At 45.7% G+C, this 21,120-nt stretch overlaps 1 protein-coding gene across 2 annotated transcripts in view; it reads left to right on the top strand.

Annotated features, from left to right (window-relative positions):
- Positions 1-963: 963 nt before the first annotated feature.
- NCAPD3 (non-SMC condensin II complex subunit D3) overlaps positions 964-21,120 on the top strand; it is a 764,397-nt gene continuing 744,240 nt past the window's right edge. The window contains exon 1 of one of the 2 annotated variants that reach the window (XM_078681815.1): positions 964-1,121. In XM_078681815.1, coding sequence (XP_078537941.1) covers positions 1,052-1,121 — 70 coding nt within the window. In that variant the 5' untranslated portion in view covers positions 964-1,051. The remainder of the gene's footprint in view (positions 1,122-21,120) is intronic. The other variant, XM_078681814.1, reaches the window with a different exon arrangement.

Raw genomic sequence — 21,120 nt, 5'->3', positions numbered from 1 at the left:
GCTAATTCTAACAGGCTGGTTTGTTTATCTTCCTTCACCGTTACATTTTCTCAGTTGAAATTAATTTCTGGCTGAGGAATGTCCTCAAAAGAATTAATTAAACCTCCTGTAAAACCTGCATATTTTCTGCATCCACATCACTCTGGCTATCTGAACAGCTTGGCAAAATAAACGGCATTGGAGCTTGGTACATTTTCAACTTTCTTTTTAAGGTTTTATTTTCAAACTGAGCGTCACCCAACTCTGTCTGCAACTCACTACGTTATTTTTCCAATTGCTCACATTTTTGATACATACCAAGCAATGCATTCAAAATGACACCACTATTTCTGTCTGAAATACCAAGTTATTTTCCCCCTTTAAAAGAAAAATGGGGTAGTGAGAGTCTGAAAAGTTTCAATGCTCTGGCCATCTCCTTGTGTTTGCTTTGTTCACCAATGAAAAGCCAGCATTTCTAAAGGACAGCAATAGAAACCAATGAAAAAGATGGACGCTTTTTCAAGGCCATATCCTATATACAGCATGACTGGAAGAGACAGTGCTGCCTAGGCAAGACCTAAAAACATAACTAAATTGATTGCATTTGACTCTTGCTATACTATTCTAATAGGACCACCACTTAGTAAATAACCAGGTCGCCACCTTTTCATGCTTTTGCGAATCGGGGCACTCAAAGTACAAATATATAGAACAATAAATAACACAGAAAACACAAATACATAAATGACATCGAAAGTAATCAATTTTTGCCATTGAAAGAAATTTAATGTATCACTTTTATTATCTGCTCTTGTAGTAGCTTGTTACAGTTTCGCAATATTTTCCGAGCTAATAATACTATCTGAAAAATATTGGCCTTCTCACGCTATTTCCGTAGTCAATCGTTAATAAAGACATATTCCAAGATGGCCGCCTTGTAGCCAGAGACAGAGGTGTCGTTTATGGTGGAACCCTCTGACAGAGGTAGCACGTCACAGTCGCGCACTGCCCGGAATGGTTTATTTCGATCTATGGTTTTGGCGGGTGTATTCTAACTGCGGTGACAGCGAAAATGTCTGAAGTTCGTGAAGAGGCGCTGCTGGAAGCGCTACAGGCTTGGGGTTTGCAGGGACTAAGCCAAGGTGAGCAACTGTTACTTTCTTTAACATATGTGACGGGGGCGTTCGTACTGTTTGTCTTTAAGAAAAGATGCACAGGGTTTTTGCATCCTGAAGGGACTTATGTTTCTGACATCCTCCCTTGTGGCACACGGTGTCCGCCAGCTTCTAGTGGGGTCACTGCCGCCCATGTTGTCTGCCAGTCTCTCGTGGCATAAGGTGGTTGTCCGGTTTTAAATGGCACAGTGATGTTCCTACTTGTGGTTGCATGGGTGGAGAGCGTATGATGGGATAGGGAGGCTGTCAGCTTCTGGTGGAGAACAGGAAGTTTGACAAAGTCAGGGCCATAGTCTTCTAGCCACTGCTATAGCACAATAGGTCGGCAAATCTCGTCACACAAGAGGATAGGGCAGCTGTTCATAGGTTTCAGTTGTGTTCGGGATTCTTATGATACACGGTTGCTGTCTAGCTCTCTCCGTGGAGAGCAGGGGTCGAATGGTGTCTTTGTTTTCGGTGTCATCAAACTGCTGGGGTGTTGCAGGGGAATGGATTTGGTTGGGGAGTGTGCTGGTGCGTCCATTATGGCTAAGCTTATACAGAGTTCTGCTCGCGTTCCTTCTCTCTCTTGCGTGCCAAGTTAAGTATTGTGATGTCATCCGTGTCCTGTGTGCTTGTTCTGGGAGTCAGCTCGAGACTCCCTCGGTGGACGATTGCACCTCACACATCATCGTTGTGCTGGGCATGGTTGCGGTGTAAACAAGGGCAGAAGTGATTGCAGGTATTGGCGCCCAACCCTCCCCCTTTTATAGTAACTGTATAGTAGAATAACATGCCGTTACTGGTATATTGTGAGTTCTTAGGATGATGCTTATTTCGAAATATATAATTTGATAAAGCGAACCCACCAGCTTACATCAATGCAGTCAAGCTCCAACTGCCGTGAAGCCGAATGCTTGAGTTAGAACGCATGGATGCAATCCGATGCGGGAACGCCCACAGCATGACATTCTTATAACAATACAAGGATACCTGGTTGTCACAGTTTTCACATCCTTTTGATATTCAAAATGTAGTGGAACTAAATCGTTTTTGACCACCAACGTCCATCAGACAACTGTACAAGCAACTTTAAATGGCCCATTGAAATGAAATTCTACTTTGGATTTTCTAGATCTCACATCTTTAAGCATTTCCTATCCCAATCTCTTTGTTACTTACTGATCGAGTCTGATCATAGTTTTTTCATTTTGTTCTTTGTATCTTCTACTTTTAATCCGATTTTTTTTCTCCATATCTCATTGCTCCTGTACTCTTCTAGAGGACATTTTACAGCTAATCAAGTAGGCAACAAACTAGTACGAGAATTCCCACCCCATATCAACGAAAACGTGTTGGTTACCCTAGTGACTGTGTGAGGAGTGTTATGATATGCCCACATTTTATTTCTTACAAATACCTCTACATCCACCCCACAGATCACATCTATCTGAATTTCCTCTTTGAGCAATCTATTTATCCTCTCAACAGCTCCATTAGAATTAGGACTAAATAGAACCACAATATAGTGTTATATACCTTTGTCCCTCATGAAAGATTAATTTTTTTCGTAAACTAATTGTTCCCGATTATCATTTGCTAGCTCTAGTGGGTAACCTTTCAGAACATAGACGCTACTTAAAAAAATTCAATAGCTACTTGTGTTCTTATTTCGTACACAAACTTGTAATAGATCCATTTGGTAAAATATTCACTCAACACTATCATACTTGGGCCCTTCCGATAAGTTAGAAATGGGTCCATAGAAATCTAACGCCAACTTACACCATGGGCAGTCTGGCAAAGGACTAGACAGCAATGGTGTTTCCTTCATCTTTCAGTGCTTGTCGGAAAGCAAACATTCTTTACACTTGTCATCAAATTCCTCCATATGCTTGTCCATACAGGGCCACCAAAAATGATGCCTCAATATCTTTTTTGTGGATGTAGTTCCTAAATGTCCAGAATGTACTAACTTAATAATCTTGGATCTTAGGTTCTCCGGTGGAACACATTTGCCAACTCTTAATAATATACCAGATGCTATTGTGAGTTGGGATGCTATTTGGTTAAAACAATGTAAATCTCCGTGCAATTTCTTAAGTGGTTCCCACCCCTTGCTAGCATATTCAAACACTTTCAACACTTTGTCATCCTCTACAGCTTTGTTCCACTCCTCCTCAATAATAGTTCCCTGACACACCTCAACTACATATATTCCAGTAACTAGATGCTCAGAATCCAAATTCACAGACCCTTTCATTTTTTCCTTCATGGGTTATGTAGACAGTCTGCCCAGACGTTTATTCCACCTACTATGTATCGGATCTCAAAATTGTATTCTTGCCACTTTGAAAGAATATGTATCAACCAAGAAGAGGCTGCAGTCCATCCTTTGTCTCCTAGTAGACACATCAATGGCTTATGATCTGTGCATAAAACACATTTTGTTCCCCAAATGTATGTCTTGAACTTTTCAATATCCCATGCTAATGCTTCTCTCTCTCTCTATCGTACTGTTTCTTTTCTCACTTCTGAGAGTACCTTTGAAGCAAAAGCTACTGTATGCCCCTCTGTGCCCACCCTTTGGCAAATAACTGCACCCAGTCCTACGGTGCTAGCATCAATAGATATAATACACATACTTCACTTAAAAAAGCTTTATAAAACAATATTGTCATAAAAGCGAAAACAACACAATCTAAAAAATATGACTAAAACTCGATCTATAAATCAACGGTACAACAACAAACCTGATTAGTCAATACATCTTAAAGGATTAAGTGGGCAATTTCATCAGTGGTATCACCACAAAATTCATATAACATACTTCATACAATACAATCATGATGTATAATGTAGTAAAATACTACAACTAGAGGGGGCATAATCCTCAAAACGCATGGTAATCCAACTAAGAAAGGATAATCCGTATAATGTATTAAATCAATACAGTCATTATTTCATAAAAGCTCCATACTTAAAACTGGTAAAAAGTAAAAAAAAATATTAAACAAAGCTAAAATACAAATGATAAATGTATAGATAGTGGGATTCAATAACGCCATAAAAAGATCAAATTGATGCTTCAGCGGATGGAGAACCTAGTGGCAAAGGAGCTAGATTGTTTTCTTTTGTTGCAGTTTTGGATCCAAACCCACTTTAGAAATTTGGCTAAGGGGATAGCATATCCAAAAGAGGGATCAGTCCTCAGAATTCTTAAAGTTTCGCTGCTTTGCCTGGTGCCCAGGTTCTTACACATAGGCACAAACCAACTCTTTTATTTAGTAGCGTAGGTAGGGCGTACGTTTCCGCGTGATCAACACAGTAAGGGCACTTATTATCTCCAGCTTCTGACCAATTTGCAGTGAAGGTATTTATAGGCAAAGAACAACTCTGAATGAGTTTACAGTCAAGGGGCTTGGAGATAGTATCCCAGTATGGTTCAAGATGGGGCTGGGCTTTAACTAGCAAGAACCTCCCTGTCTGCGTCACTAAATCTACTACGATTGTGCCCCACCATATCCCAGTATTTACTCTTCAATACAGCTTTAGGAATAGTCACTAGGTTAGCCGGGTTCTCCGACATATTTTCCAGGCAGATTAGAGACAATGTCCCCTTGATATCTCTAAGCCAGCTTATTTTACAGTGACAGTCTGCATCTTGGACATCCCTTAAGCCGCTTGAGTAGGTGGATAGCTCGGGTGTGACCCAAATCCTACGCCAGTATAATAAGGGGCGAAGCCTTGCTAAATCTGCCACAGAGTGCCTTACCATGTCGTTAAGCAGTGAGAGGAAGGTGTGCTCTTAGGGAGGCTAGAGATTGCAACAAATAACTTATTTTTAGCAGTAGTTAGTTGCACAAGGTTTCCAAACCCCCACGGTTCCAAACCATATAAAACTGAGCTAATCACCTTAGCATTATAAATCTCTAACACAGGGCTTACAGGTTTTAGAGCCATCCTATCAATATAGGGACTCCATTTCATTCTTTTCTTCATGGTGACGCCTAAATACATGAACGCATCTACCCCCTTCAAAGCCACGCCCTCCATCAAAATTTCCCCCCTGTATTATCGGTGTTTGTTAAAAGGCATACATTTTGTTTTACCTGCATTAATCTTAAGCCCTCTGATTTCACAGAAGTCTTCAAACAAAGCCAATGCACGCTGTAATCCACTGGGGGTCTTGGAAATGATCAGGGTGTCATCAGCGAACATAAGAATTGGGACCCACGAGCCAGCAAGGGTCGGGGAATCGGAAGGTGTTTGGGCTAAAAACTTAGCTGCCTTGTTAATAAAAGGGCAGAGTAACGTGGGTGCCAAGATGCACCCTTGGCGCACTCCCTTTTCCACCTTGAATGGCTCTGTGATTTACTCCTGTGCGCCCCAGCGTATATGGGCAAAATTGCTCTTGTGTAGGCGCATTAGAAAGATTAGCAGATTGACCGGCGTACCCAAATCCTGCAGCACCTCCCATAGTTTACCACGGGAAACTAAATCAAAGGCTGATTTTAGATCCTCAAAAACTGTGTACATAATGCCTTTGCCTAACATCATTGTCCGCCATTAAATCAGAATAAATCTAAAAACTTGATCCACTGTACCAATATGGACCTGAAAACCAGCCTGATGAGGAGTTAAGATACTGTTTTCGTCAAGCCATTCTTGTACCTTCCCCAGGGCAAGGCGTGCCACCACCTTTTGGATCGAATCGATAAGTCTAATGGGCGGGTAATTTGCAGGCTGCGAATTGCCCCCCCTTGTGGATTGGAATTATCTCTGCCACCTTCCACGATACAGGAATGGGGGCGCCTTGGGCCAGGCCATTTGCTAGCAGTGTAATATACCTGCACCCCTTTTCCCTGTCATGTAGAAAAACGTCTGCGGGTATACTATCGCTATCCGGAGCTCTACCCCCCATAATGGCATGAATAGCAATCCTTACTTCCGAGGGTTCAAATACTAGACACCTACGGTCACTAGGTTTATTTAGTGGACGTTCAGGCATCCCTACATCATCTAATGAATATTGTTCAGAGAAATATTTTACCCATAGTTCGGGGGCTACATGATTGTGCGGTTGGGGAAGGAGATGCCCCACTAGCCCATTTTACAAGTGCCCAGAATTGTTGCAGGTTGCTTCTCAAGCATGCTCTTTTCAATTTCTGCCATCTTTTCATCCCACTCTCGTTTTATCCTTACTCTGTGCAATTCTCTATGCATACCTTGTTTCCCTTATGGAGTTTTGGTTTCGAGTTCTAATTGCTTCCCCGAGGGATTTATGAGCGTCACTTCTTTCTTTGTTATACCAAGTTTGTCGATTTTGTTTAAGTGTGCTTCTATTACTACATGTGTCAAAAAATGAGTCCGTACTTTGTCAAATAGCGAGACATGAATGGTGGCGGTGGTAGTGAGGCCTACCAGTTGAGCACTAGCAGCAATGGTCTCTAGTGCAACAATAGCCTCGTCAACTTCCCTACCAATCGTGGACAATGCCTCTGGATCACTGCTAATTTTTAGACCACTTAACTCTCCTCGTGTCATTACTAACCACTAGGTCTCTAGTAGACACTAAGTAAACTTGACGAGCTGGTTCTTCCAGTGGCAGGAGGAAAAAAAGACTAGGAGAGTGGATTATGATCACTCATCTCGTTCTATAACCGCCATATCGATTAGTGTGTGCCATAGGGTTAAATCTATGAGGAGATAATCTATTCGACTAGTATGGAACCCATTGTTGAATGTGTTGGCCCCTATTCTGTCCAATGTGGTCCTACTATTAGCAGCCCTAAGGCCTCTCTCTAAACAGAGCTTCTTTAACTCCAAACCTGCTTCAGTCCACCGTTTCATTGGGTCTAACTCCAATTTAGGAATACAGCAGACAGCATAGATTTAATCCTATGGCACACACTAATCGATATGGCGGTTATAGAACGAGATGAGTGATCATAATCCACTCTCCTCGCCTTTTTTTTTTCTCCTGCCACTGGATGAACCAGCTCGTCAAGTTTATTTAGGATCTTCTAGAGACCTAGTGGTTAGTAATGACATGAGACAGCATCCTCGTCACTATCGCCCCAGCCCACCGGCTCAAAAGTTGTATTAAAATCACCTGCTATAATAATAATAATAATCCACATTTGTAAAGCGCACAATCCCCCCCCGTAAGGGTCTCTAAGCGCTGGGGGCCGTCGGGAAGATTAAGCAAGCTATTGCCCAGAGTCACATGGTGCTGGGCTAATCTGCCACCGGTGCTGGGGATCGAACCGTGATCCCCAGATTCCGTAGTCAGCCGCTCTAGCCGCGCCGCCACACCTCTCCCGAGGATTCCCCAGATCTCGCTCCTAAGAGCCCGTCTAGACTTCCTCTCGCATATATGTTGTAAATATCAAGGATGCTATTGGGACCACACAACAGTCGAATGGCCAAAGTATTCGGGTTGCCTGTGGGGAGCTCCTAAATCGAAAGGCCAATACTTTGACAAATCCATATCGTTAGTCCCCCGATGGACGCCCCTTATTACCAGTAATAGCTGGAATATAAACATTAATGTTCCTGGATGAAAGACCGGGGCAACAGACCACGTTTCCTGAAACAAACAAATATCATATTTCTCTATAAAATTGTTCCAGTTCTCAGAGACCATTTTGAACCCAAGCCCTGTAATATTCCATGACATAAAAGATGTTTGGTTTGATACAAGTAAGGCTGCATAATGAGTACCAGCCCCACTAGTTAACTTCTCTATTAGGGATCTCTCCTCTAAGGGTCCACTGGGGCTAGACACTGTTAGATTAGTGTATGTACGTCAACTGGAACTATGCTTCCTGGTTGAGAGATAAGGTTCCTTTCCTGAGTCGGTAGTGACATTTGCTTCTCTGCACAGGAGATGGAGTACGGTAGTCAGTCAATTTCTTGAAGGGGAGATGATCAAATATCAGATAAGTTGGCAGGAAGAGGGGAAGCAGATTAGGTTAGCTCAGGGAGTGAATGTTTAATACGAATGTTGTAATTAGTTAGATGGTGAGTACATAAATCGAATGCCACCAAATTTTCATCCAAATCTCAACAAAAAAAGTAAGTACTATGGCATCAGTAGGACCACCCTTGGTTTAGTGTGTCTAAACCCCTTTGATATCGTCCCCAATGATTGACTGGCACCCTCTTACGTGCCGGATCCATTGGATGCTCTTATTAATTAGGGTGGTCTCGTCCTCTCTCTGGGTAGCAGATGAAAGTTTAGGGACGCCTGTTAGATATGCCACTTTTGCCTTTGCCTTTGTAGCGGCCTTAGGGATGTTTCTAATAGCGTTAGGTGTTTTTACCCAAGGGACATAAGGTGCATGACTGGGTGCTACAGCTGAGTCTAAATTGGGGTAATATTGCACACCGCCTGCCCTGTACCCAACTCCTCTCGTGTACACTGTCTTCGGCTGCCCAATTTGATGCCATGGTAGTGATTGTGGGCTCCTCCCTCCCTCATAGGTCCAGCAGCTCACTCTGACAGGACTTCAGGAACACTCTAGCTGGTCTTCCACCATCTACCCCCTAGACTACTGCTGGACTTGTGAGAGGACAGCTCATCTGCTTTTTCATTTTATGTATCTCGAATATGGTCATGGACAAAGAGTCCGAAAGACTACTAACAAGGGCTTTAAGATCTTTTACTACCTGGACCAGATCTAATAACTGAGTCTCAGGAAGCTTGCAGGAGGAGTCCATACCAGAGACTGTGCCAGTCATGAGACTAGGGGACTTTCCTTGCGTCAAGGAGACCACTGGGGTAATTTGTATAGTAGTAGGTACAGTGTCCAGGCTACACCCTTGACTCTCAGATGATCGGCCCTTCAGCCTGCTTTTGTTTGTTACACAGCTATCCAAGTTATTAAGGGGGGGCACCCGGGGCTGGGTGAATCTGGGCCTGTTGCACCATAAAACTGTTATTGCAAGGAAAGTCGTCTGTGAGTGACAAAGCAGTATTGTCACAAGCAATTTGCTTAGGAGTGGACACTGATGGAGTTAACTGACGTGAGCCCAGATTTACACCTTGGGGCTTCTTGAATATTGAAGGAATGCACGTGGGCTCAACATAATTACTAACATCGGACTGAGCAGTAGATAACTGCAGCTTACTTGAGACTACTGGGTCAAGTAAGACCTCACATTCTGATACCAGACTGTCAACACGATCAAATACCCATTTTTTACCAACTGGGCTGCCCCTTACTGAGTTCCTTTTTTATTTCCTTTTATGGGCTACCCCCAGTCCTCCCTCCACAGCTTTCCTCTTGCTCATAGCCCAGCCCCCACGTGATTAAGACCAATCAATATGAAGTACCTTAAGACTGCATATGATCAAGCAATGTCCACAATGGCTGGTCTTTTCGGAAAGGGGTAAACAGAAAAATAGCCAACTCCAAGTGTCCACCTAACCCAACAGCCAAAAGAGTAAGCCCTGCCTGACCTTAGCCGGCAGTGGACGGGCGCAGACAGGCCTGCCCTTGGCCCTGGCACACCCACGTGGGTCCTGCGCTGCGGGAGCCCGCAAGTTCCTTTATGCACCACAGGCGCGTTGGGCGTGATGCTGCGCCTCCAGGCGCAAAGACTGTTGGGGGGTTGGAGTCCCCGGCTCCCTCCAGTCGTGGCAAAGTGCTTGTGCAAACATATACATCTGTTGATTTAAAAAAACAAAAAAAACAACGCAGGTACACATTCAAGAATTTTTTTTTCTATCCTCAAACACTTTTTGTTGAGCATCTTCCCAAACCAACTTTTCGTAAAAGTTTTTTAAAGGCTCCATGAGAGTTTGACTCGCGCACAAATCTGGCGTAATAGTCTCTTAAACCGATAAATGATTTAAGCTTCTCCTTATTTTTGGACACAGTACATTTCTCAAAGCTTTATTTAAGTCATCCTTAGCTCAAACACCTTCTGATGTTATGCAATTACCTATATACTCAACAGCATTGGTTAAAAATGTGTATTCATCATGCGATGCCTTTATACCATGGTCACTCAGAATGGGCAACACTTTTTCTAATACAAAATTGTGCTCCTCAATGTTTTTCTGCAAACATTACACTTTCATCCTGAAAGGCTTATACCCCAGGGACATCCTTGAGCAGGCAATAGATTAACTTCTGAAAGACGCTAGCGGCAGACACTAGGCTGAGATTCTTTCTTCAAAACCCCCTGATGGTATGCTGCTCTCAAGTCAAGAATAACTTTATTTTGGCTATGGACAACCATAAAAAGATTTGCAAATTCAAAAGCTTGAAATACAGTACATACAAGATTCACAATAAAAAGTTGGAAATTTCTATGCAAATTTCACTCCTAATGGTTTCTGATCGCAATAGAGCCTCTTATGTAATTAGCTTCTGCAATACAGATTTCAGCCGTAGCCAAAGACAGTATAAAGTTTAAATCATCCATATACGAGCAAGGGAGAGTATTCCTTAGTAATGGGAGCAGAAATCTGGTTACCTGGTTCTCTCCTATTTATGCAATGTGCAAAATAATATAAAGTGCATAGTGCTTTGAACGGAGGAATTATTACATGGGCAGGGCATAAGCTTGTTTGGCCACCTTCCTTGGCAAGGAAATGCCAGCAAAAAGTTCACAGTGCATAAACGGAACCTGGTTAAATAAAATTGAAACAAACACTTAATAGGAAAAGATAGATAATATTGTGCAGGGGCGGAGGCAAAGGAGGTCTCTCATATCGTCATGTTGGTAACTAATAAGCCTATTGCCCCTGGAGTAGTACGCCTCCTTGATAATACCGTTGTCTTTCAGGGTAATTCCTGCAGCGTTTTCAAAAAAGTATTCCAGACCAATCTCATTGTATTTCCTGCTCAAATATAGAAACCATGAAATCTTTAAAACATTGTCTGATTTTAGGCAGTCTTTGATAACATCTCATGAAAATGTTAAATTATCACAAGTCCATTTCTCGGCCCATAGCAAAGGGTCACTGCCTACAAGGTCTTCTATACATTCTAGGCCATGTGCCCTGTGGCAGAATAGGGTAGGAGCACTTTTTTGGAGCGTCAGTAATCCTTTTCATAAATTTATTTTCTATTACTACAAACTGTTGGCTTTTAGCATAGCCCTAAATCCCAGCACCATATGCGGCAATAGGGAGACATTTGGTTCTAGAAAGGGTAATTAGTATCTTCACAGGCTTATGCCCCAATTTACAAGCAAAACGGAAAAGTGCATCCATCGCTCTACTTGTCTGCTGTGCTCTTAAGGTCAAAAGTGGTTCCCATCTCAACTGGTTGTTTAAAAAGATTGTCCAAGTATGAGAAATTACTGACCTTTTCTATCGTCTTTCCCTGCACAATAAAAGTTTTTTATTTTTTAGGTCCACATACCATTGTATATGATTTGATAAAATTAACTTTCAAATCAAACAAGGTCATACGATCGGTACAAGCATCAAAAGAATTCTGCAAACTCATAGGTGTCCTGGCCAATAAAAGCGAGTCATCTGCATAGGATAAAAGCTGGGAAAATCAAGTTCCTTACTTTATATGAAAGCCTCCCTCCCATTTGTAGAAATTAAAAACAGGAAGGGGGCTAGGATGCATCCTTGCTTGACTCCCTCCGTAAAAAATAAATGAATGTTTTTCCCCCTTTACTGCCATATCTTATTATGACTGTGATACCTAAGTGAAGCCTGCTGAGTAGAGTTACCAACGCTTGTTCCACACCCATACCGTCCAACTTAGCCCAAAATATAGGTCCATGAAGGCTAGATGGATAGAGCTCTTCATTGACCATACATGCTTATTAATAATAAGAGATAAACTAAGACATTGTTCAGTTGTACCCCGTCCTCTCCTAAAGTCTTATTGAGTATTGGACATAATCCCATTTTCTGATGCCCAATCTTCCAATTATGCAAGGAGGATCCCCTACCCAAAACCTTAGCCGTGGCATCTATCAATGAAATGGGCCTATAACACGCTGGGTCACCTCTAGCATCTTTTTTTAAAGACTGGGACCAGTGTTGCTTCCTTCCATGATGAGGACAATAGGCCAATAATGGCTGCTTTGAAGATTTTCGTAAGGAAAGGGGCCCAGAGCTTGAGATAATTTTTAGAGCTCAAGGGGCACCCCATCGGTTCCGGGGTCTTTCAGACAAATGCCCTGTGATGGCCCAAACTCCACCCCGTCCACTGTAATGGATAGACTTAGTTTGGTGGCTAAAGATAGGTCAATGGCTGTTTCCCCTATTTCATCCTCTGGCCAGTTATGTAAGGGATTAAAAATGCCTGCAAAATGGGCTTCTCGTGTTTCTCCTAGGATCAGTGAGTCCATCTACCTTACCTCTTCAATAAACAATGGGCGGTTAATGATTTCCAAGCTTGTTCCAGGTCCACCCACACCATCTTCCTTAATGCCTTTTTCCTATCTTCAATCACCCTTTTATATTTACTCCTTGTGGCTTTGATTAGCCCCCTGTCACAGGAGCTATTACGTAGTGCACTTCTTAAATCCTTGTGGGCTTTGGAGCATTCTGTATCGAACCATCGCAACTCAAGTGGTTGCTTTTGGGTGACCTTCCTGGTCAGCCTCTGTGCTACATCACAGCAAAATAGCTCGAACGCCCCAACAACTTTTTCAGGGGCTGAATCAAATTGTAAACATCTGTCTATTAGGTTGTAATTACTTATATTCGTATCTTCCTCAAATTATACTGGGTTTACATGTCCTCAGTTCAGCCTACATCCTTTCTTAGGGTTAAAATGACTTGATTATCACCACAGCCTCTATTTGGTAGTATATCAAAAGAAGCAATGAGGAGGTAGTGATTACTCACACAATTTGGCTTGATCTTAAAATCCTGGACCAAAGTGGTGAAGTGCTTTGACATTAGTATAAAATCAATCGAGCTGGCCCTACCACCACCAATGAAAGATGGGTGATCCAAAGAAGGCTCGCAACCATAGTTATTTAAAAAATGTAGACATATTTTTTATTGATTTTTGTTTAAAGACCTTACTAGGGATGGATGTGCCAAGAAGCAATATATCATAACAAAGAATTGTCAGGGTACATCGATTTTTTATTTAAGTTCAATACAACCCACATCCAGAGGACCAGAACAAACAAAACATTATAGTTGTCTAATATCAACAAGCCTTGTATAGTGGGTTTTATAGCCTCCATAGGGTGGTGGCTGAGGCAGCCGTACCTTCATTCATAATGAAATAGTTTTAGGGCGTTGTGAATGTGAGAACGGTAAGATGCGTCACGTAGGTGCCAAGGCGGCATTCGCCAATGGAACTGTGTCCGTTGGAGGCCCAATGGCACTAGACCAGAGAGTGGTACGAGAGACCCCTGGTTAGAATGTTAGCCTTGATCAGACGATATGCATGTTGCCTGGTAATGAAAATATAATCGAGTCTCGAAGGACCCATGTACCAAGGAAAAATATGTGAAGCACGCTTTAGTAGGGTGTAGCCTCCTCCAAGTGTCGGACCATCCCAGCACCCCGACGAGTGACCCCAGCCGGGACTCTCTATGTGTATGCGCCGTAGTAGCAGGGCGGCATCTATCAAGTTTGGATTGTATAACATTATTCCAGTACCACCCCTTTCAGTGCTAACCTGTCTGGCAAGGACCCCCAAATATTTTTTTTTATTTTTTCAAATTTAAATCATTTTATTATTGCATCATGTTCATAAAAAAGATAATGAATATGCTACTTACCAGTATGCATCTGTTCTTGGCATGTAGGGCTGCTAACATTCATATCTTAGCATTAGATCGCCGCCTAGTGTTGGGCTCGGATGATCGTTCATTGTTGTCCTGGAAGAGTCTTCGAAGTATCCTGAGATAGGTGGCTCCTCCCCTGGACTACAGTGCGCATGGGCATCGGCTCCATCCCCAGATTGTTTTTCGCCATTGTGGCAGAAGATGGAGTGAAAAGTGTAAAGGATGTCCATGCTAATGAATAAATACAATAGTATATCTGCAGCTGCGACAGGCACCGGGGAGGAGGGCGGGCGATATGAATGTTAGCAGCCCTACATGCCAAGAACAGATGCATACTGGTAAGTAGCATATTCAGTTCGAGGCATGTGGGCTGCTAAATTCATATCTTAGCATAGAATACATAGCAGTCCCTCCATCAGCGGCGGTTGCCCGTGCCAGCTGCAGAAACCTGAAAAAGTGTCTTCAGAACAGCCTGTCCTACAGCAGCTTGCTGCTTGGAATGCACATCAACACAGTAGTGTTTTGTAAAGGTATGTGGTGTAACCCACGTGGCTGCTCTGCAAATATCCTCTAAAGGAATGTTCCCTAGGAAAGCCATGGATGCCCCCAGTTTGCGTGTGGAGTGCGCTCTGGGGGGTATTGTTAAAGTGCGCTTGGCTTTTTGATAACATATCTGGATGCACTTAACAATCCATCTGGCTATCCCTGCTTTGGAAATCGGGTTGCCTTTGTGTTGTGGTGCGAAGGCAACAAAGAGTTGTTTTGTTTTTCTAAAGGGTTGTGTTCTGTCTATGTAGTACATCAACGCCCTCCGTACATCTAAGGTATGGAGCATTCTTTCCGCCACCGTTTGTGGGTTTTGAAAGAATGCCGGTAAGTCAATAGTTTGGTTGAGATGAAACTGTGACACCACCTTTGGAAGGAATTTGGGGTTAGTGCGTAGCACTACCCTATTTGGATGAATTTGAATGAATGGCTCTTGGATTGTGAGCGCCTGTAGCTCACTGACACGCCTCAGAGACGTAATAGCTACAAGGAAAGCTACTTTCCACGTAAGGAACTGGAGTTCACACGAGTGCAGTGGCTCAAATGGTGGTCCCATCAGTCTGGTGAGAACGACATTGAGGTTCCACACCGGAGCTGGCGGTGTTCTTGGGGGAATGACTCGTTTCAGACCTTCAAGGAAGGCTTTAATGGCGGGCACTCTGAAGACAGAGAGATGCTGCCTGTTCTGGAGATAAGCTGCTATGGCGGATAGATGTATCCGAATGGAAGTGTACGCTAGATTGCACTTGTAAAGGTGCAACAGATAGCAGATGATGTTGGGGATAGATGCATCTAGCGGGTTGATGTCATTGGCCGTACAGTAAATGACAAAACGCTTCCACTTTGCAGCATAGCATGCTCTAGTAGTTGGTTTCCTCGCCTCCTTGATGATGTTCATGCATTCCGGAGGTAGGTTAAGGTATCCAAACTCTAGGACTTCAGGAGCCAGATCGCCAGGTTGAGCTGTTGCGGATCTGGATGCTGAATTTCTCCATGGTTCTGCGTCAAAAGACTGGGCGTGAGGCGCAGTCTTTGATGCGGCACCACTGAGAGTTCGAGGAACGTGGTGTACCAGGCCTGGCGCGCCCACGTTGGAGCAACTAGGATGAGAGTCATCTCGTGCTGCCTTAGCTTTCTTGCGACCAGCGGTATTAGAGGGGCTGGCGGAAAAGCGTACGCAAATTTGCCTGACCAGTTCATCCATATCGCATTCCCCTGCGACTGTGGGTGAGGGAACCTGGCGGCAAAGTGTTGGCATTTTGCGTTCTCTTTTGTGGCAAACAGGTCTATCTCCGGATGACCCCACTGCTGGAAGTACGGGTGGAGGACAGATGGGTGTAACTCCCACTCGTGCATTTGATGGCTGTACCTGCTGAGCAGATCCGCCATCTGATTGTCCTTTCCTGGGAGGTGTTCTGCCATGAGGAAAATGTTCCTCTGAATGGCCCACTTCCACATGCTCTGAGCCAGATGAGACAGCTGTGGCGAGTGGGTGCCTCCTTGCTTTTGAATGTAGTACATCGCGGTCATGTTGTCCGTCCGGACTAGCACGACTTTGTTGCACAGATGTACAATGAAGGACTTGAGCGCCATGAAGATTGCCATCAGTTCCAGATAGTTGATGTGCATCTTCTGTTGCTGCGTCGTCCATAGTCCCTGCACTGTGTAAGTGAGCACATGAGCTCCCCATCCCTGGAGAGATGCGTCCGTTGTCAGGACAATCTGCGGCTCAGGCTCTTGGAACAGTCGGCCCTTGCAAAGGTTGTGTGGAGTCCACCAATGCAGAGAGTCGTATGCCCGACTGGTAACCAACACTAGGTCTGTCAATTGCCCACGAGCCTGTGTCCACTGATTCGCTAAGCACTCCTGGAGCGGGCGCATATGTAGCCGTGCGTGAGGGACTATGAAGATGCAGGAGGCCATCATGCCTATCAACTGCATGAACACTCTCGCTGGAAGCGAGTGTTGTGGCCTGAACCTTTGGATCAGAGCCTGCATGCTGTCTATCCTGACTTGGTTTGGCTGAGCCATGGCCGTCAGGGTGTTGATCGTCGCACCTAGGAACTGCCGGACATGTGCCGGCTGAAGATGCGATTTTGGGTAGTTTAGGGAGAAACCCAGATCGTGAAGAAGGTGAATTGTAGTCGACATGTCTGCGGCGCACTGTTGCTCTGACTTGGCTTGCACGAGCCAGTCGTCTAGGTAGGGGTAGACATGGATGTTCTGCCTCCTGAGGTGCGCCGCTACTGTCGCCAGACACTTGGTGAACACCCTCGGGGCTGTGGTGACTCCGAAGGGTAGGACCTTGAACTGGTAGTGCCTGCCTTGAATAGTGAACCTGAGGTATTTCCTGTGTGACGGGTGTAGTGGAATGTGGAAATAAGCATCCTTGAGATCTAAGGTTGCTAAGAAATCTCCCTGGTTTAGCAATGGAAGAATCTGTTGCAGTGTAAGCATGTGGAAATGTTCTGATGGTATGTACAGGTTGAGGGGACGTAGATCTAGAATGGGTCTGAGAGATCCGTCCTTCTTTGGAATAAGGAAGTACAGGGAATATACCCCTGTGCCTTCCTCTCCCACCGGCACGAGCTCGATTGCGCCTTTTTGCAGCATCACCACTACTTCCTGCTGCAATAAGAGCAAGTGCTCTGCGGACATAGGCCTTTGCCTTGGCGGGATGTTGGGTGGAGTGGACCTCAACTCTAGGCAATAACCATACTGGACTAGTTGTCGCACCCACCTGTCTGTGGTGATGTTTCTCCAGACGGGCAGGAACTGCTGTAGTCTCCCCCCGACAGGTGTTAGGTGGTCGGGGGGCAGTGACAGAGAGTCACTGTTTGCTTGGAGCAGAGGAGCGGGAGCTGTTGTTTCCTCTGCCGCGACCTCTGTTGCTGTTATTTCTGTAACCTCCCTTGTTCTGTTTGTGAACGAGGATTGTGCCCCACCTTTAGAGAACTGGGATTGTTGACCCATTTGTCCTCTGGTGACTCCACGTGCACCTGAGCGACGAAAATTGCTGCCACGAAACTGTTGTGACTGCAGGGCCCCCATGGACTTAGCAGTTTCTGTGTCCTTCTTTATTTTCTCTAGGGTGGTGTCAACATCTGGACCAAACAGACTATCAGGATTGACTGGCTGATTAAGGATTGTTGTCTGAATATCCGGTTTAAACCCTGAGATGCGGAGCCACGCTTGTCGTCTCAGCATAACGCTAGTGTTGATAGCTCTAGCAGCTGTGTCCGCAGCGTCAAGTGCACACTTGATGGCTGCGTTTGAGATTAGCTTTCCTTCCTCAATGAGCAGTTGGGTGGCTTATTGGAACTGTGGAGGCAGGTGTTGTACAACCTGTTCTAGGGTGTCGTAGTGCGCCCTATCGTAACGCGCCAAGAGTGCCTGTGTATTGGCGATGCGCCAAAAGTTTGATGCCTGTGCAGCTACTCTTTTGCCCCATGCCTCTAGCACTTTGGACTCCTTATCCGGGGGAGGAGCTTCACCCGTTGTCTGGGAGTTGGCACGTTTCCTGGCATTGGCAACCACAAGAGAGTCCAGTGGCAATTGTCCCCGGATGTATGCGGGGTCCGCGGGTGCAGGTCTGTACTTTTTTTCAATGCGAGGGTTGACCACTCTCGCTCTTGTAGGCTCCTTAAATATGTCCCCAGCATGCTTGAGGACTCCTTTAAGCATAGGCAGTGTCTTTACTGTCCTTTCAGAGACTGAAAGTGTCGAAAAGGAAGTCTTCCTCAACCGGGTCGGCATGCATGTCCACATCATGATTGGCCGCCGCCCTTTCGAGTAGTGCATGAAAACCTGCTGAATCCTCAGTCGGGGATGCACGTGCATTAAAAAGCTGCGGGTCCTGCCCCACACCCTGGGTGTTCTGGTCACCAGTGTCATCATATGAATCCGGTTGTGCATCAGGTTCATTGATAGGGAAATTGTACTGCTCGTCTTCATCATACCCCTCACCCGCAGAGTGTTCTGGGGAGGGAGTAGGGCTCCGTCTCGGAGGAGGCTGGATTGGTTCCGTGAGGCCTGAGGCGTCAAGGGGCACCCTCTTCTTCTTTAGTGGGATGACATAGGAGTCCACTGGCTCCGAAGTGATTTTCCTCTTGTAGAGGGTCAGTTTGCCTGTGTCAGCGTCGATGAAATGCTCTGAATCGTCCTCTGATTCGAGTACCCGACGTGGAAGCGGGCCAGTCGGTGAAGAAATCACCTGTTTCGGTGCCGATTTGGTTGAAAAAGCTTTCGGCGCCTCCTTCGGCGGCAAAAGAAAGAGAAGTTTCCCAGAAGGCTTCGCTGGAGTGTCGTTTTGCGGCTGCGGCGACGGTATCGGAGCCGACGGGGCAAAGGCCTTCTCCCTGATTCTTTGCAGTGATTCTGCTACGAGGGACGGCTCACTCACAGTTTGTTTCGGCGCTGACGAGGATGGTCTGATCTTTCCCTCGGATCCGACGTCCTTGTGGGCCTTGTGCGTTTTGGGCGCGGATCCTGTCTTTACTGCCTCCGATTCCTGTGTTCGGGGCGCAGACTTCTTTCCGTGTGCCTGCGTAGCCTCCTTGGAGCCGACTTTGGCGGGCTTGGACGGCGTCGTAGCCGCTGACCCGTGCCGACCATCTTTTTTGGAGGACCCCTCCTCTGGCGTCGGTTTCGATTTTGCAGCATAGGAATCGACGGACTTCTTCGACTTCTGCGGACCGGAGGTCGACGGAGTCGATGGGGTAGCGGGCACCGTCGTTTTCACCGGCACGGCAGCCATCTTAGGGACACTCGAGTCCTTAAGTTTCGGTTTCGTTTTCGGGTCGGCCATTTTAGGTGTTGTCGATCCCGATGGTTTCGGTTTCGAAACAGTCTGCTCAGCAAGTAAGTCCGTGGCCGGGCCCGAAGGCGGGGCTGTGGCTTGCGGCAACGGGTCTTGGGTAAGGCCGACAGGCGATCCCGTGTCCCGGTCGGTATCCTCGTAACCTTCAGGGCAGAGCTCGTCCCCCGAGCTGTCTGCCGCGGCCCCATAAATCTCATCGTCGTCTCCTACCTCGTCGACGTATTCAAGGCCTTGACCCGCGACTCCGTCGTCGTCTCTCGGATCCGCCTCGACCTCCGTCTCGGGTGGGGAGATTTGGAGATGATGACCCTGGTCCTCTTCGTCCTGGTCGCCGAAGATGTTCTCCGGATCCGGGGCCGCTTGTTTAGCTTCTATGCGCACCGCGCGCCGAAGCTTGAGAGTCTTCTTTGAGCGGAACTGTGCACACAACTTGCACTTGCCGTCGTCGTGGTCAGGCGAAAGGCATTTGTTACACACGGGGTGTAGATCGATGTGTGGGTACTTGGACCCACAGAGCGGGCAGTACTTAAACGGGCTCCGCTCCATGAAAAAGTTTTGCAGTCGTGTCGCGATGAGAAGGCCTCAAAGTTCCGAGAGCGAAGAAAACTCCGCTTATTCCGGCTCCAAGAGACGGAAGACTCGAGACCGTGCGCAGACAATACCGACGCAAGAAAATCGAGGCCTTTTGGCCGCTAAAAGTTAGTTTTTCTTGGTTCCGACAGTAAGACGTCGAGACCACATCCGAACCCAATGGCGGAAAAAAACAATCTGGGGATGGAGCCGATGCCCATGCGCACTGTAGTCCAGGGGAGGAGCCACCTATCTCAGGATACTTCGAAGACTCTTCCAGGACAACAATGTGCGATCATCCGAGCCCAACACTAGGCGGCGATCTAATGCTAAGATATGAATTTAGCAGCCCACATGCCTCGAACATATAAGTTGTCAACGTGGCAGGGATAGTCATGAATGTAACTAGAAATGTCAAATCATTAAAACAATGTCAGTCTACCAGAGATCAAAACCGATCTACAGTTCACCAATCAGAATGCATTTGTGACTAATGATAAAATTAGTGCAAATTTGCGATTAGTGCAGTGTGATATACCATACATCATATTCCAAGATTCTAAGCACCTATGATTTCATGTGGAAGATTGAGGTAAAAGTAATTCACATAGTGCGACAAGCTGGGCTTCCATTTCATAGGAGGGGTACCCCAAAAGGAAATTGGGATTCACCCTAAGCACATTTTGTGCTCATGATCACAGTTGCAGACTTGTTTCAGGCGCCGTTGACATATCAGTCTCGTGATTACAGGGATGAGTTCAGGGGGAGACTATTGCAGGTCGCCGTGAAAGTTCACCAGTGCTCATACTTTTTATTTTTTATTTTCAAAACCTTTATTGACAGATTCAACATTAACAAAATACACTTTTGCAGCAGATCAGAGCATCATGCACAGCAGGCTATTCACGGAAAACAATAGACCTAGTGAAATCACAATCAGACCGAAGCATTATCCTGTACAACACGACTATAGCACCATGAGCAACACATAGCTAAGGAGGTGGTGACAGCACTGTAGAGGAAGGAGCCGGCTTGGCCGGAGGGGGAGATGGGGACCGGGAGGTAGGCAATTACTTACCAGCACCGGCGACCACCACGGACGGAGTGCCGGCGGGGAGCACGGGAGAGGCAGTTCGGCTTAAATGTGATCGGGAATGGAGGTATGTCACTAGGGGACCCCATATATCAGGTGGGCGAGATCTCGCAGGCAGAAGCTCCCAGAATTCAGATAACCGGGTCTGGCATCTCGAAGCATCTTCAAGCCATTGGGAGAGCTTGGGCTCCGGTCTACGACCCCAGCACATGGCCACCCTAAGCCGA

This window comes from Lissotriton helveticus, chromosome 3_1 (assembly GCF_964261635.1).
Source record: "Lissotriton helveticus chromosome 3_1, aLisHel1.1, whole genome shotgun sequence".
Taxonomy (NCBI): domain Eukaryota; kingdom Metazoa; phylum Chordata; class Amphibia; order Caudata; family Salamandridae; genus Lissotriton; species Lissotriton helveticus.
The sequence above is the reverse complement of the archived record's forward strand: the minus strand, read 5'-3'. Positions and strand labels throughout refer to the sequence as shown.